Raw genomic sequence first — 17,510 nt, 5'->3', positions numbered from 1 at the left:
TAATGACAAAAATAGCAAGGTTGAAACAAAATTGCCACTGCCATAAAACCACTGACAGCTTCTTGGATTGATTTGGCTCCAAAGTTAACATTAAATCTTGTGCCGAGAAATGTAATCCAGGCAAAGGTTGTGACCCACATAAAAACCTACATCATTCCAGAGTCCAAAGTGGCAGAGTAAAATAGTCTCTTGTTATTTCCTTAGCTGTTTTAGGGCTGCACAGATGTGATCAAGATTTTACTTGCTGAACAGTTTTGTTATGGACAGGACCAAAGCTGTTTGGTTTAGACTGGATTTGGTGTTCTCTAGTGATTGAACCACCGCTGTGCCTGGGTGAAGGTGGCTCTTAGACCTGCACTATGGCAGCAGGTGTCTGCGTAATGTCTGTGTCTGTGTAATGGACTCAGTAGAGGATTTTATTGTCCCATCTACTGAAGTTGTAAAGCTCTCTGAAGTGTGCAGCATGGTTTCATGCTTTTCCTTGCTCTGCACTGCATATACTGTGTCTTTGGTGCCAAACACATTGGAGCAGGCAAAAACGGGGCATCAACAAAGCCATAGACCTTCCTTTCTCCATGGTCCTTCAGGGCATGGAAGTGGTTCAGCAAGGAGGTAGAAGCAACTGTAACTTGTCCTACTGCCATTAGCAAAATGTCCCAGACACTGGGACTCGAGGGTCCACAGGCTGTAGTCACTCTAGAGGAGGCATTCCACAGCCTTGGGAGAAGACTGTGGGTGGTGTGGGTGTTGAGGGACAGAAATTGCTGCTGTCAGAAGTCACCCTGGAATGTTTCTGTGTCTGCTAAATGTTTTGCTAAGATACAGCATTGCCAGTGGGGAGAAAAGCAATAGGAAGAGAAACTGTGTGATAGGAACAAATAGTTTCAGAATTACAGGGCAAGTTGTGAAGATATGCTGAAACCTTTAAGGCCAAAAGGGCAATGGAGTTAAACCTGGTCCTCCTGAAATCAGTGGGACATTTGCTAACTTTATATTGGAATTCAAAACCTTATCCATAATGTTTCCTGCAGAAGATGAATACAGGCTGCTGATTTTGTTTTAGTACTGTAGTTGAATTGTAGTGTTGTAGCGTGCTGCCTTGATTTAAACTCTTAGTACCTTTTTTTTTCTTTCAGTCTGCTTCCTCATATATTTCATGAGATGTTGCACTTAAATAGTGCTTAATTAAAAAAAAAAAAAAGGAAACAAATGTTTAGCTTTTTTCATTGTATGTAGTTGAGCGACTGTTCCTAAAGCAAGTCTCACATCCTTGTGTTATTGAGTCATGTTTGTTGTATTTTTGAAGAACAGTCTATCAGAAGAAATTCTGTGATAGAAAAGCAATTGTATGCCTCCTGAAAAACAGATTTTCTGTACAAACAACTTCTGTTTAGAATACAAATAATGGATAATAATATTTTGAAAAAATATTTTGACAGCACAGTTTTAAAACACTCCAGGAGTGAGTGCTTAAATGCTGTAATAGGCAGCTGTCAGGCACATTTACAGTGCTTCTGCCACAAAAGAAACACAGTTACTAATCTTTCTTCAGTCTTTCTTGCTGACGTTTTGAGTGAAGCACATGAGCATGATGGAAATGAAGAGTTTTTAAGCTCTGCTTGGGCTGATTTACAGGCTTTGCTCAGAGCCATTACTTAGGGAAAAAGTGCAGCTAATAGCACCAATTAAAGTTTAATTTGCACCTCAGATTGTATGAGCAAGGTGTACCATGTCAGGAGTTAAAAATTTCAAAGACCTGATAGGTTTTTCTATGTAATACTTCCAGAGTTTGTCTGCTTTCTCTTCTAGTGATCCAGGCAGCAGGATTTCAGCTGTTTTCCAGAATGCTGCTGCTGCTGTTACAATATACTTCTGTGTTACCAGTCTCCAGTTAGACCTAGTAATGGAATAGCTGATGCCAACTCAGAAACTTCCTCACAGAAGCCATGTTTAAAAATAGCAAAAACTGAAATTCCTCAGTTCAGGGCCAGTAATTCCACTGAGTTTTTGGTTTGTTTTTTTTTTTTTTGTTGGTGCCTGAAGATGGAAAACATTGGAGATAACTAAAAAAAAAAAAAAAGAAAGAAAAACAAACACAAAACAAGAAAATGCAGCACAAACAAAGCCCACAAAGAAAATAGCAAATAATTCTAAAAAATAATGTCGTTGATTTTCTGCTTAGAACCTTGGCAGGGTCCTGAGTCCCTTGGGGAACCATGGTTTGGATTGCAGGTGTTGGGGGTAGAGTTTGCACAATTGGTTTACGTGTTTTAACCCTGATCTGACAGAGAGCTTTTAAATGCTACCACAATCCAATTTACGAATAATAATAAAAATGCAGTACTGTTATGTCTCACCTCCTCTCTCACAGCCGTAGCCCTTTCCAGACTCATTTGGCGTATTCTGCTCATGGGGCTATAACTGCTGATCTTCTCACCGAGATAAAGCAACTTGCTGAACTGTTCCCCCAGAACTAAACCATGTTTACAGACACCTCGTGCTGCTGCATAACCGCTACTAATCACTGTCACAAAAAAAGGCAGTTCTTTCAACAATAGGTACCATGGGAAAGGAAGATACATGTGAACAAAATGCAAACAAAAAGGAACCCTGGGACTTTGTTTGCTCTTCACAATTCACTGCTCAGAGGCAATAGGTGAAGTTGCCACGTTCCAGTGATTCAGAAAACAAACCACAAAATGTTATTGTGAAAGAAGCTCCTGGAATGAGTGCAGCATGTTAAAATGTAACAGGAGGTTTCACCTGCATGGAAAAGCATTTTATCTCCCTCATCTTCTTATTTTATTGTCCCATTTATTACTACTTTTCACCAGTTTTCCTCACTTGAATTCAATGGTGTTACATCAGGAGTTCTTTCTCAAGCCTCCACGCTGATCTTGGCTCTTCTCACTAAAGTGAATCAGTAGTGTGTGCAATATTCCAGGATGATGATTTTTGAGCAAGGATAGGCTGAAAAATGGAAAGTTTCTCCTAACTGTGGAAAGCTTTCCTTTCTTGGATGATATGCCTCAACAGTCCAGCTTACCACTGGAAAGTAGTTAAATGCAGAAGATTTTATGTGTAAACTAGTAAAAGTTTAAAGATACTAAAAAAATTTTCCCCATGTGGCTGTGTGCCAGCGGGAAAAATGTTTAATGAATATTCTAATCTGAAATTTATAACTTTGATGATTCAGGCTGTAGCATGTTTTTTTTTCCAAAGGATGTTGTCAAGTACCAGAAGTATCTGTTGAACTGTGGTTTCTGGGCAGCTCTGAGAGCAATTTTTTTTTTTTTTTCAGTTTTATACCAGTAATTGAGGACAGTGGAGTAAACTGGAACAAAATGAGTAAAGTAGAAATGAATCATGGTCCTTGTCTCTATGGGAGTAGGGAGACAAGTTTCTCTGTTGGAAACAGAAGGCAGTAGTAATCATAGAGAGGAACTTTTTACTGCACTGCTGTTTTTCTGCCCTTTCCACCAGTTCATGTGGGGCTTGGGGGGATTTCCGGTGAGCTGCATTAAAGGATTTCCACACAAGAAACCTGTGCTCCTTGGAGACTGGTTGCTTTATAAATGTACAAAGGGCAAAGTCATTCTCATCATCAATTTGAAATTTTTCAGAAAAAGCTAAACAGACTGTTTTTTTTCATTGTCAATGAGCATTTCTGTAGATTTCTGGGACAGAAACTAGGTGTTTCTGTTACTCTTATCAGCATTTTGCATGTTCAAGACACTGAAACAATTTCCTAAAGCAGCAAATAACCACTAAACTAAAGTACAGCAGGGGAGGTAAGTAATTTTAACACATAAGTTGAGCTGTCTTATATCTGTATATAGACACGTGTTTAAAAGAAAAGAATGGGTAGTGGGAGCATCAGAGGTATTTGGTTTCATGGTAGTTTTTGCATTCTGAGTGCTTTTGTGAATATACAACTTATTGTAACAGTTTCATCATAGTTTGGATAACAACATGGGTCTAAAATTTCTGTAATCTTTCTTTTTCCTTTGTCTTTTCACTACTTAAAATTAAATCTGGAAAAAAATAATTGGTATATAGTATTGAAAGATCAGGCACCTAAAGATTGCATTATTTCAGCTGCTGGGAATATTTATGTGCTTGGTTTCTTGTGTGTATTCTGTATTTTCCACGGCTCTCTTCCTTTTAAGCTACAAATGTCACCTTGTTTGCAGTGAAAACAAAAGCAGTTCATGTGCCAGGTAGTGCATAGGAACTGCAGAACGGCTGAGTTGCGATTATCGGAGCAGGCTTCACTTCTTGTATTTCTCATCCAGAACATCATCTCCTTTCACCTTGTATGAGTGCTGTTAAAACATGCAGGGTGAAATTTCTTTCTTCCTACACGCAGGCAGAGTTGTCATGTGTGCTTTGGTAGAAGTGCTCAGACGTTTGAAAATGCAGCCTGAATCAATCCAGAGGGCTGTATGAGGGTGTACGGATTGGGGTAGTGCTTGTGCTTGTGCATGTGCTTGTGTAGCTTCCTGGGACCTTCAATTGAATAGGAAGATGCTTTTCTTCTGATCTGTGTTAATTCCTTATCATGTGGGAATTAGAAGGGAAGGCAGTGTCTGTGGCAGCATGAAGGACAATGGGCAAGGACCAGGTGCCAGAATGATGTCATCCTTCAATGTATGTAGCACCCAGCATAACTGATCAGTCATTTTAAGCCAGCCGGTGAAGTCATTCCTCTTGCCAAGAGTCCACAAGCTTACAGCATTAAATTTAATAATGAGTGAAAAACATAAGGCCAGACTTTTTTTTTCTCTCATCATTTTATTCACTTATCAATATGAGCAAATGAGGTAAATGTGCCAGCTATGTGGGTAGAACAGTTTATAAATATAGCAGTAATAATTGCTGGCTAATTGGATCATTCCTTCATTGTTGCCCATTTTATAAATATTCTCGAGTTGGAAGGAGTAGATTTTAATTGGCAAATGTTAGGGGAACTCATTCTCCTTAAAACAAACAAAAAGAAAATCCTTGACTAATAATCAGGGAAAATGAAGAAATAAAATCTTGTTCTGCTAGACAACTGTATGCTTTTTCTTGTAATTTGGTCTGGCAGTAGGAATTTAAGTGTGGAGTCTTGCTTTGGAAGGGTTCTGGAACCCCTGTTAATAACCTCGCCAAATCAGGAATAGTCAGTGTCCAGAGCAAAAGAGCTGTAGTTCTTGAAAAATACTAGCACCGAGAAATGTTACCTGTTAATAACCTCCCTAGGTACACCCCTTCTTGCCACCCTTCTTCTCTCTGCTGCACTGTGGTAGGCAGCTCCTGCTGGCCATGAGACATTGCTGTGTCCTGGGCCAGCAGACAGGTTGGTCCAGTTGCTGCTGTTCAGTAATCAGTTCAGTTTGATTGTACACATCTTTCTCTGAAGGCTGTTTGTGAGATAAAAAGCATTACCTTCATCTTCCCAGAATAACTAAAAGGAATGTCCTACTTCAGTCTCAAAGCATTCCTGGTTTCCTACCAGGCCATAATCTCTGTATAGATTTAGCAGTTCACAAACAGGCAAGTTGGTAGTAAAGAAAAAGTTTAGCAAAAGATATTTTTTGTTTCATGTATCTTAACAGTTTTAAAAACCAATTATTAGAATTGTGCCTTTTGTGATGCTTTTATTCACCATAATTTGAATGTTCGAATAGCAGATGAAAGACACTAATTTTAATGATAAGCATATCTCATTTTCTTTCAGAGAGCATTAAATAGGAAAAAATTGACTCCAACTGAATTCAGCAATAAGGAAAACTCTGAATCAAGCACTGAGCATGATAAAGAAAACTCCTTTATCAAAACTGTACCAAGAAGAGTTAAAATATTTGATGGAGGGCAAGTATTGTACTTTGTATACTAGATATCATTGAGAAGATATTTTTTCCTAGGTTCTAGACTTTGCAGAGATGTTGCTTCCTGATTGATCTATTTTAAACAACAGTTCCCATATTGTGGTCTGTGGATGTTGGTTTATATTTCCAAGAAAAATTGAAAGTCATCAGTAGCATGGAGCCATGAGAGTTATGAGAAGGGGTAATAAAATAAAGAACAGTAGGCAGTGCGATTCATTTTTTTTCCCAAGGAATGAGAATTAATCAGCGCTAAAGGAAACTAGATACAGCCAGAGATGTAAATTCTGTTCCTATGTTTCTCTTACATGATAAATAATACCTATTCTGCAGCAAAGTTGTTTGACTGTAGCTGGAGAGGAAATAGTCCAGGGGCTAAGCAGCAGCCTGTGGTGCCATCTCTGTCTGGCAGCTTGCTGTGGCATACACAGGCTGGTGAGCTCTGACTAGAAAAATGCCACGGAAATATTTACTGAGAGCCCTCCTCCCTGCACCATAATACTTTAAATCTGTTGCCTGATATAAATAACAGTTGCTGCAGCCACAGTGTTGCACTATGTACAACATAAAATAGGTTTTTAAATAGAAAAGTGCCAGTGACATCTGTAAAATTTTGTTGGACAAGTAGTGCATATTTAATTAGTCTTGATGGTCAGCTGTATGATAGTCAGGCTTTAGTTACTTGTTCCCAGTTTGAATCTAGTCTAGGCCAGCAGTTAAATCAGCTGCCCAGGTAAAATATTGCTGTGTCTCTGCTCAGATCCAGACGTTGCAAGGAGCAGGTCACCAAAGCTAAACACATTTGGCATCCTTGAGTGGAAATACGAAGGGCGTAATTGAATCCGAATGACTTTTTCCATCTAGAGACAGTCCCCATAGGCTGAGTCCAGAGGACATTGATAGGGAATTTTAAAGACTTTCCCATCATTGTAACTAATGTTATTCCTCTGCTGCACAAGGCAGAGCCTCAAAGATGCTCTTTTAAAGCTCCCTCATGGTGCTCAAACCTGCTTCCAAGAGCTGACACCTTTAAAAGATATGTTCCTGTGTTGCTAAGAGGAAATTTGAAATCTTTAAATGCTTAGTATCAACAGTGCCTTTATTAAAAAAGATTAGCTGCTATTCCTAAACAAGTCTATGAATAGCTAGTGATAAATTTAGATATTAATTTAACAAATACATGCAGGAGTGAGCAGAAAAGAGTGTGATTAGTTTTGCCGGTTATTGATTTTCATCTAATGTGTTATTTTAAAAATTCTGGTAGATGAGGGTTTCTAGCTGGACTCATTTTCCCACTACAGCTGATTTCTTTACTCTCATGGTACCGTTACTAGGTACAAGTCAAACGAAGACTATGTGTATGTGAGAGGGAGAGGGAGAGGGAAGTATATTTGTGAGGAATGTGGAATACGTTGCAAGAAGCCCAGCATGCTGAAGAAGCACATTCGCACACACACCGATGTCCGTCCTTACCACTGCAATTACTGCAACTTTTCCTTCAAAACTAAAGGTAAGTCTACTTTACTGGGTATGTTTTTCCCTCTTTTTCTTTCTACTTTAAAGTAGAATTGTTTTTTCTCACAGTTGGCTGTTCATGAACTAAAGAGGTTCCCTCTCCGCGGAGTTTTATTGTCTAGTGCTTCAAAAATTTGTAATTTCTTGTTTCCTGCTTTTTCTTTGTCTTTTGTATATTTATTCACATCTTCATATGAATGAACTACCTTGCATGCCACAGTGGGTGAGAAATTGGAGTGGAAGAGGGAAATTGTGGGAATATGAGGAAAGTTAGGTGAAGAAAAGTGAGATGGTTAGCTGCTCATCCTAGATAGAGATGGGAGACAGAATTTTAAGTCCATTACAGTGTCTTTTGGAGGTAGGAGATGGACATATATTGTACTTGGCACTCAACTAATTGCTCTAGGAAAGAAATTGGCCTCTAATAAATTACTATATTGAAATTCTTTTTTTTTTTTTACTCTTGAAGAACAAAGGTTCACTTTCCACTTGACTTTTTGAGACCCAGAGTTGGACATGTACTTTTTAAAGCCTGTTTATATCTTTATACACTTACATGCATCCCAGTTGATACAGGCAGTGTATTAAACAGTAGTAGATCCAGGACTCAAGTGAAACAGGCAGGAGAATTCACAGCCAAAATAATTTCAGAAAAAAAATTCTAAGCAGTAAAATTTTTCTTGGCTTTGAATATCATTTAGCAACAATCCTCCCCCCTGCAGCTGTAACCTCAGGAACATTTGTGTTTTTAGTGGGTTTGAGACTACTCAGCATTTGGGTGGAAAACTTCCAAGAAATAACCCAGTGCTGCACAAAGTGGGATGAATAGGCTTCAGATGTGTCAAAACTCATCACTGCGTCCTGACAGGCTGGGTCATCATACTGCCTTCACCATGAAATGCTGGAGTGCAAACCCAGTAAATTCTCATTATGGCTTTTGCAGAGGAGAGGTGCTGGCCAAGTTCAAGTAATTAAGTTCTGCCCGTGTAAAGTTCTCCCTGGTTTCAGTTGTAGCAGATCCTCTTCTGCATTTGCTGTGCCTGGCTCTTGCCATTACTGCTGGCAGGTCACACACAGTTGGGTGTTTGATGTTTGGTAAACCACTCTTCATGACAGGAAAGCGTAGCCAGCAGCTCCATGAAGTGTGCAAAAACTGGAAAATTTGCTATTTGTGAGTCAATATGTTTGCAACAATTATTTCAACATTTGGGATGAGTTACCACCTTCATTTCAAAGTGGAAATAAAGTACTCCATAATAGGAGAGTCAGCATTACACTTCAATTTTTCCTACTTAAATACCTCAAAGAAACATTTTTGTGAAGTTTAAGGTGGGCAGTTACATCTAGCAACAGGCATTTCATAACTACAGTCATTTACAGATCTGAGCCACTCTTAGCCATTTCTTGATATTTACCATATTTTCTTTTTAAAGAAGAAGGGGAGAGCAGCCTGTGAGGCCTCTCAGCTACACATTCACTTTTGAGATTCGGATCAAGTATGTTCATGCTCTGATTTTGAATAAAATTAACGTTTTCTTAAGTTGGCATTGAAAATGTTTACACTAAAAATAGAATTCATCAAATACTGAAAGCTGCAAGATACGAACTTCAGTTTCACGTGATAGCTTCCTGTCAACATGACTTTGAAGACTGAATCACCCTTTTTTATACTTTGCCACAAACAAAGGAGGGATCTCTTACACCAGTACAAAATACATCATAATTTAGAAATTCCATCTTCTCCTATTTTATGTCATTAAAAACTTCCTGAAATGTAGACAGCAAGCTGGTAGCATTCAGGATGGTGAATCTGCTGCAGCCCTTGACAGCTTGCATTGAGGAACAAGGTTCTAGCAAGTGTGAAATCAAATTATGCGGTTGTTACAAATGTATCTGAAGAAGAGATGAACACACTGAGCATATATTTGTAGACATTTGTGTACTCACAGAGCAGGTAATTTTCTTTTTTTTCTTAAGGAAATTTAACAAAGCATATGAAGTCAAAGGCACATAGCAAGAAGTGCATGGATTTGGGAGTCTCAGTAGGCTTAATAGATGACCAGGATGGAGAAGAAGAATTTGGTAAGAAATTAAAGTCTTTTTACTGAATTATTGTGTCTATTTTGTCATCTCAGCTTCTTACTCCTTCTTTTCCAAAGCTTTTTAATTCTTGTGCAGGGAAAATATACAGAGATAAAAACCTTAAAAGCTAGTCCAAGGCAGCCAGAAACACTGGAAAAATTTCCACCGAAAGAAATGACAAGCATATGCTAAGGATAAATTGCTGCTGAATTTTTCACAAAGTGTTATGCAGTTTAACTTTATCACTTTCACAGATAAATATGACAAGATTGAAAATACCAGAAAAACAGCTGTTTGCCTAGAAAAAAATGCAGTCAAGTGTAGTGCTTCTTTGAAAATAGCTGTGCATGAAATGGTCCAAGTTTTGGGATGCATATTTCATAGAAATTAAATCACTAACGTGCCACACAAATCACAAATATGTTGCTGCGTGTTTTGCAAGGAGGTTAATCATCTTCCAGCATAGAATTCTGTCCTCCTTCACAAATAATTGGGATAAATCTGCAGATAGAGAACATACTGAAATTAAAAACATTATTCATCTCGACCTGTTCTACTTCTTCATTAGTGATGAGAGTGTTTTCAGAATGAATGTATTTGCTAAAAACTGGAATTCTGCTCTTCCCACATCCCAAGAAGGTTCTGCTGAAGAGGAGATGAGATCAAGGACAGGCAAAGAGAGCCAAACCAGGTTCATGAGTGATTTGCTTGGCATGGTAAGAAAGGTGTGCCTGCACCAGAGCCAGTGAGGTGGAGAACAGGATTGTGTGTTAGGACTATTTGGGATCCCAGTGTGTCTCAGTGCAGTGATGGCATTTTTCCTGTCCACACATTCCTCTGTGGGGAGATGAGTCCTGTTGCCTTGCCTTGGCATATTTTTCTCTCCAGTGGAATAGTTTATTAGATTGTGGATGAGACTTGGAGAAAATAAAGCAGTAGGGGTCTTTAAATAAACTGTAAGGGGAAAGAAAGATGAATGCACTTGCTCCCATATGACAACCACTGGCAGAATAAGCGAATCATCTTGAATCTAATTCTAAATAATGCTGGGAATATGACTCAACTGCTGTGATTCAATAGTGCACTAGGTAGAAAGAAACCTGCATTTTTCCCTTTTTTGGCCTTCTTCAATATACTCCTTTTTCGTAAGCAAAAAATATGTCTCCCTCCACAATTTGAGGTACCAGATAAATAACACAGAAGATAAGCAGCAAGGACAAATAACCATCTTTTTCTTACAGAGGAACAATTTTTATTAATATTTTCAGTCTTCACATGACAGAAGAATTGTCACTTTTTAATGCAATGTTCTATATAGCATTTGACATTTTTGTTAGTTTCATAAACTACAGGTGAACTGATATTTCCATTTACTAGGGTCTGAAAACATTTTACTGATTGATAAATTGGTATGCCCAATTGCATGCATTAGTAGTTGCATTTGTGGTTATAATGCAGTGGGAAATGTTTCAAATGTTATCTGAATTTTCAGTTACATGGGGTTGAAGGAAGTCAAACATAGGTTGAAAGAATGCTTTCCTTTGACTTCAAGACTATTCAATGAAGAAAGAGAGAGGCTTTCACTTTTTATATATCATGTACAGGCTTGTTTGACCATAGTACAAATATATTGTATATTCACTGAAATATGTTTTTTGCTCAGCAGAGTAATTACTTAAGAAATTAAATACTTTATTTTGGAAAAAAAAGCACAGGTATTCTACAGGATTTGCTACATAATCCTTGAAATTCTTCATGGAATTTAATTTTACGGCTACAATGGCAATTTTTTTTTTCCCCAAAATAAAGGACATAGCACTTTTTTTCTTTAACTGGAACCTCAAACCAAAAAACAACTTGGTGATAAAACCCTGCCTTTTCCAAAGGATCTGGCTCAGGTACCCATAGCAAAATCAGCAGTGCAGAACAAAGTTCAGCACAAGAGACCTATCCAAGAATCAGGATAGTTAAACCCTTGATAAAGGTGCATTTGCTGCAGCCAAACCAGTCTGGCCTCTCCAGTTGCTGCAGAGCTCAGGGCATTTACAAGTATCCACAGAAATTCAGCAAGCAACCCTACACTTTCAAAAATGTGATTTCATCTGTCTGCTCACCTGGCCAGCCATGAAGCTTTTTCTCATGATAATTCAGAATCTTTCTTGTCAGCCTATTTTTAAGGCAGAATCAGGAGGCGAAAAAAGTGTGATGTATTTGCATACGTATTTTTTTAAGTGTGTTGCCCTCTCTGAAATCCTGAACATGCTAATTTTAGTCAGCGTTTGAATCAGCTTCAAGCACCTCTTTGGCTGCCCTTTCCCCAGGGCAGAGCAGCAGAGCTCACACTGAGGCCAGAACCCCTGGTGCCAGGTCTGGGCTCCAGGGACAGCCCTGGCAGCGACACGTCACCCACAAAGGACAGTGTATGGGCCGTGGGAATTGAGCTGCGTTTGTGGTGTTGGCCCTTGGCCCTTCCACCCCTCCTCCCTCTGGCATGCATGGCTGGCACAGCTGTGCCATATATCTTTCAGATGTTTTAAAAACCAGCATCTTCAAATGCTTAAATTCTTGGGGTTTTGGTTGTTAAAAATGTTCTGTCTCTTAGAGAGTGGTCTGTCTACTCCCATTGCTTTCCTCAGCTGGAAGGCAACCTGAGAAGCAGTAGAGGAAGGTGCAGAAAATCTGATAAGAAATAATTATGACCTCAGAAAAAAAAAACATCTTCCTGAAGATTCTGTGAAATTGGCCTGTTTCATGACCTGTAGAATGTCTGTCTGTCTATCTGTCTGTCTCCACCTAATTAATTATCTGAACATTTGGAATACTGATTATTCTTATGGTAATAGAGATATCTGCACCTTCACTTAATGTACCTAACCTGTATGTCTTCCACTAGAATTCTACTTTGAACTAGAGAATTTACCCAGAAATTTAAGAAAACCACCAATCTTTTATTTCTTAAGGAATTTGCTGGTTCCAGTCTTCTGTAGTTTTTTTTTTTAAAGGCTGGGTAATCACAGTTGTTTGAATATACAATTTTTTAGATTCATATGAGAAGCCAGCTGTGACCAACAGCAGTACAGATTAAATGGATGCAAACTGAACCAGGAGTGCAAACTTGTGCACAACACTGAGCACAGGCAGACACACACACACAGAGTCTGTTTTTTCAGTAATCTGAGAAGCTGAAATTTTGTTGTGCTGTAGTGTCTTGGGAAAAAAGAAAGATGCTCTCTAGCTGCCTGAGACTGTATGTGATCAGAGCTTTTAACATAGCATTCTTTGTATTTGGACTTGTCATCATTTGGGTATTAGTAAATACTTTCTGGCCTGGGTTTTTGTATTCAAAACTATTCCCTCATCCATTTATCTTTCATCTTCTGCTCTGTGGAATGTTCTTGTCACCAAAATACAGGGTTACAATGTGAGGAATGTTAATATCTGAATTAAATTGTCAGAGGAGGTGAACTGTTTAGTGTGACAGACTGCAACTGGGGATATCCTTTTTGGCCCTGCTTACACAACATTTTGCTATCCAGTCTTAAAATTTGTGATCAAATTAAAACAGTTAAAAACATTAAACTTGTAATAAGCTCATGTATAAATGGTATGGTATGTCTCAGTAAACTTGCACAAGAGAATTCCTTAATCATGAAATCAGTAGATGGGAAGAACATTTAAGGGATTTTTGTGCAGAAATTCTATCCCAAAATTTTCACTTTAACAGTAAAAGGACCTAATTGTAAGTTTCAGATACGTTTTTATAGATATCTGCACACACACACACACACATATTAAAAAAATACTTTCGTTTTCTGCAGTATTATTACCACAGTTCTAATCAGTTTTAATTAGCTATATGTTACTTACGGTAGATTTTAAGTGACTTTCAATGGCTCTTCATTAGCTTAATCATGACTCAGTCTGAGTTTTCACTGAATCTGCATTTAAGAAGTGAAAATAAATAAAAATCCTTGAAATAATATCCTCCTTTTACAAAGAAAATGGAAGGCTGGTTTTGTGTAGTTTACAGTATTTTTTTTTTGTAATATCAGTCTCATCTTCAACTAGATGTAATTAGGCACACTGAAGCCCTACACCCACAGCGTGATGTGAGAACACCTCATGCTAGGTTTGAGTTACAATATATGAGTTACTTAAGAAGGTTTAGGAGTAAATAATCTCTTTAAGCCCAAGTTGCTCTTGCTTTTTGGTGTAGTTTCACTTCATTACTTTCTGTGGTCTTAGGAATGAAAGTCAAAAGCCCAACGATTTTCTTGTCATTTCTGAGGAGCCCTGGTGATCACCAGTCTGAATTTAACCCAGTAGATGTCACTGTGAGTCCTGTTAGAGGGTGATGAGCAGTGGACAGTAGCTGAAGCAAGAATGAAATCAGATAATTGAAGCCTATGAACAGTCCTAGAATGACAGGAGGGCAGCAGGGTTGGGTATAGATGCTGGCATTGTTTAACCATATCTTGTTTACCCCTCTTTTAATTTGTGTGAATGGTTGTGGAATGATCTATTGCAAGTCTAATTCAACGGGTGAAAGGCAAGTCTAAGTTGTAATTGTTTAGAGGAATGGAGTGAATTGATGACATACAGACCTCACTTTCGATTTATGATCATATAATGATATGCTGAAAAGTACTTATGCCTTTTTTGCCATAATCTACATTTTTTCTTGAGTTTGATGGAGAATATGTAGAATATAGAATAAATTTTTATTTTTAAATGCATTTACGTAAATGCCAGTCCATAACTGAAGGTACTTCCAGAACTTGAGACAATAAACACTGCTTTTTATTACTCAGGTGCTAAAAGCCAATAAATGTAATAAATTTAGATTTAGATGCTAGTAGATAGTGAATAGATACTTAGTAAACTGTGTTTAATCTGAATAAGTAGAGCTAATGGCAGTCACATAGTAATCTACATAACTGCTCATTTCTTTAGGAATCTGTAAAACTGAGCAGACTTGTATTTTCAAACCATTCTTGTCTTCCTGCCACTGAAAGAATGAAAATGAACATTTTGCTCTTTATGTGACAATCTACTTAAATGTGATTAAGTTAAAACTAAATGTGACTAAGTTATAAGCTTTTAAACTTCATCACTGGATTTGGTACAGAAAGTGCTAAATCTGTAGCAGGTCCTCATTAAGTCAGGTCATGTGGCAATGATACTGATATTAAAATTAAAAGCTGTAAGTTGTGGATCTGAAGAACCTTTGTTTTAATACTTTGCAGTATGATGGCAATTAGATGGCTGTTGTTAAAACCATGTACAGTAAGGATTCCTATAGGAAAAATTTCTAATAAAATGAAAAGCTTCGAAGTACATAGGGAGACATATTTTTCAATTACCTAATTCATAGCATCCCAGCTGGAAGTAGCAGTATGTGCACTTACCAGCCCCAGGCACTTCACAAATGGACATATTAGGATGCTGATAATTCCAGCTAATGCTGTTGTGCTAAAGAACTTAGAGTTTTTTCTTTTCTGCTTTGGGGTAAAATGTCACTATAACAGAGCCTTGTCCAACAAGCTCAACACCAACACCACAGACACAGTACAGAGCTGACTAACTGAGGACTGACAGCAAAATAAATGAAGCACTAAGATATTTTTGCCTATGATATGTATACTCTTCAATACATAGGATAAAAAATGCAGTTTTCTTAAAAATAATTGTAGCTGACATGTGAACAAAATCCCCAATCAAAAGTTTTGTCCATGTTTCCATTAAGCCTTTATTTCCAGCTGTTCCTAACTTCTGCAGAGTTCAGGTCTGTAAAATTCACTTACTCCTGTGAAGTCCAGGAAGAAGAAAGAGTCTTTCTAAGGATTTAAAATAAAAGATTGCAGCAGTTGACAGAGGATGAAAGGCATCACCTACTCTTCCAAAAAGACTCTTTGTAAAAAGTTGAGTCTGTCGTGAACAGTTTGTCTGTTAAAATGGTGAGAGTTGAGTTACAAATTGGAAAGAGAAGTAGGTTTCATAAGCCTTCACTTAATAGTGTGAAACTTTTTTCCTGTTTTCTTTTTTAAAAAAGAAACTGTGAACTTTCATGCCAAGAGCCATTTCTCCATATGTTAGGAGCCTTTAAATTTATGATACATCCTTCATTCGAAAATACCATACACCATTTTACAACCTCATACAAAGTTAAACACAGAAGTAATTTTGTTCCCTCTGGAAACTGAATCAGTTCTAGTTATATGTATGTTTATATATATATATATATATATATATATATAAAATAAGCTACATAAGCATATGGTTATAATTGTGCATAGTTCATGATAGGAAGCAAAGAATTAATTTTTCCCCAATTAAAACTGCCAGAGAACTTTAGTAGGCAGTGTACAATTACCAGAATGGATTGAGGCCAATACTACTTAGTTAAAAAGACACTGCTTGGATGAGAATCTTCCACCACAAGGAGTGGTCACAGCTTCAGCCCGATGCCTCCTTCAGAGGAGACCCATAACCCTGCCTGGGTCTTCTACTGCTTAAAATTCCAGCATCAGGTCTTCTTGTAACTCCACAGTGATGCTTGGTTGGATCACTGATTGGAAAAGCCTGGGCACCTCCTGTTTCAGCAAAGGTGCATGTAGGTATAAAAGCCAGAGGAAAGCATTCCTTTGTGCATTGCCAGAAAAAGCAAGTCAGGAATCTTATTTTTTCTCATCTGATGTTGCAAAGCTGTGTGGGAGTAAGGGAACCACATTTATAGCTGTCACCTCGCCTACACTGCAGGCTCTGGCTCCAGGTAACCACACTCAAATAGAAGCTGGCAAATGCACAAAGGGTGGAGGTAAACAGGGAAACAATAGAGGGAAATGATATCCCATGGAGTCCTGCATGTAAGGAATCTGTGTTCCACACACAGTTTCCCTTTCTCTTTCCATGTCTTTTTTGTAGAAAGCAGGGATATATGCAGAAAATTCCTATATAAGCAGTATTTGCTGGTAAATCCAGTAGCATTTTTAAATGTTGATTTGAAAAATAGTTTCTTCTAAATCATTGTTTGCACATATGTTTTCCTTGCTTTACAAATGCGACAAGTCAGTCTAATTACTTCAGGTAGTTCCTCCTGCCAGTAGAAACAGTCATTCATGATTGACATCAGCTTTCAAAGCAAATGTGATTCATGGGGGGAGAGGGAGAAAAAAAGACAAGAATCAGTAGAATTTCATAGAGAATAGCTATGTGACATTGGTAAAGAGACTGAATTTTAGAGGGAGTCCAGAGTGAATTCCAGGACTTTGCAATGCCCCCTGCATTATTTAAAGAGTTTGAGGAAACCTGTAGGTCACCCTTTAGATGTGACACATGGAAAAGTCTTCAACATCTGTTACAAAGGCATTGAGGGAATCACAGAATATTCTGAAGTGACCCACAAGGATCATTAAAGTCCAGCTCTTAGCCCTGCCTAGCACCATCCCCAAGAGTCACACCATGTGCCCAAGAGCACTGTCCAAATGCTTCTTGAACTCTGTCAGGTTTGATGTTGTGACCACTTCCCTGGGGAGCCTGTTCCAGTGCCCAACCACCCTCTGGGGGAAGAACCTTTTTCTAATATCCAACCTAAATCTCCCATGGCACAACTTCAGGTCATTCCCTTGAGTCCTGTCACTGGTCACCACAGAGAGGAGATCAGTGCCTGCCCCTTCCCTTCCCCTCACGAGGAAGTTGTAACTGCAATGAGATCTCCCCTCAGTCTCCTCCAGGCTGAACAGACCAAGTGATGAGGCCTTGTAAAGCTTCCCCTCAAGGCTCTTCACCATCTTTGTTACCCTCCTTTTGATCCTTTCTAACAGCTTGATATCTTTTCCATATTGTGACACCCAAAGCTGCCCCCAGCACTGGAGGTGAGGCTGCCCCAGCTCAGAGCAGAGCAGGACAATCCCCTCCCCTGCCCAGCTGGCCATGCTGTGCCTGATGCCCCCCAGGCACACCCAGGGCTGTCCCTCCTGGCTGCCAGGGCACTGCTGGTTTGTGTTCAACTTGCCATCAACCAGGACCCCCAGGTCCCTTCCC

General features: G+C 38.6%; 1 protein-coding gene across 8 annotated transcripts in view; it reads left to right on the top strand.

Annotated features, from left to right (window-relative positions):
* The window catches only part of HIVEP1 (HIVEP zinc finger 1), a 128,668-nt gene that overhangs the window by 94,931 nt on the left and 16,227 nt on the right, over positions 1-17,510 (top strand). For all 8 annotated transcript variants that reach the window (XM_058833732.1, XM_058833731.1, XM_058833724.1 and 5 more), the window contains 3 exons: positions 5,723-5,856; positions 7,205-7,380; positions 9,363-9,467. In XM_058833732.1, the coding sequence (XP_058689715.1) occupies positions 5,723-5,856; positions 7,205-7,380; positions 9,363-9,467 (415 nt within the window). The remainder of the gene's footprint in view (positions 1-5,722; positions 5,857-7,204; positions 7,381-9,362; positions 9,468-17,510) is intronic.

Source organism: Poecile atricapillus, chromosome 2, assembly GCF_030490865.1.
Source record: "Poecile atricapillus isolate bPoeAtr1 chromosome 2, bPoeAtr1.hap1, whole genome shotgun sequence".
Classification (NCBI taxonomy): Eukaryota; Metazoa; Chordata; class Aves; order Passeriformes; family Paridae; genus Poecile; species Poecile atricapillus.
Note: the sequence above shows the minus strand (reverse complement) of the source record. Positions and strands in the feature narration are given on the sequence as shown.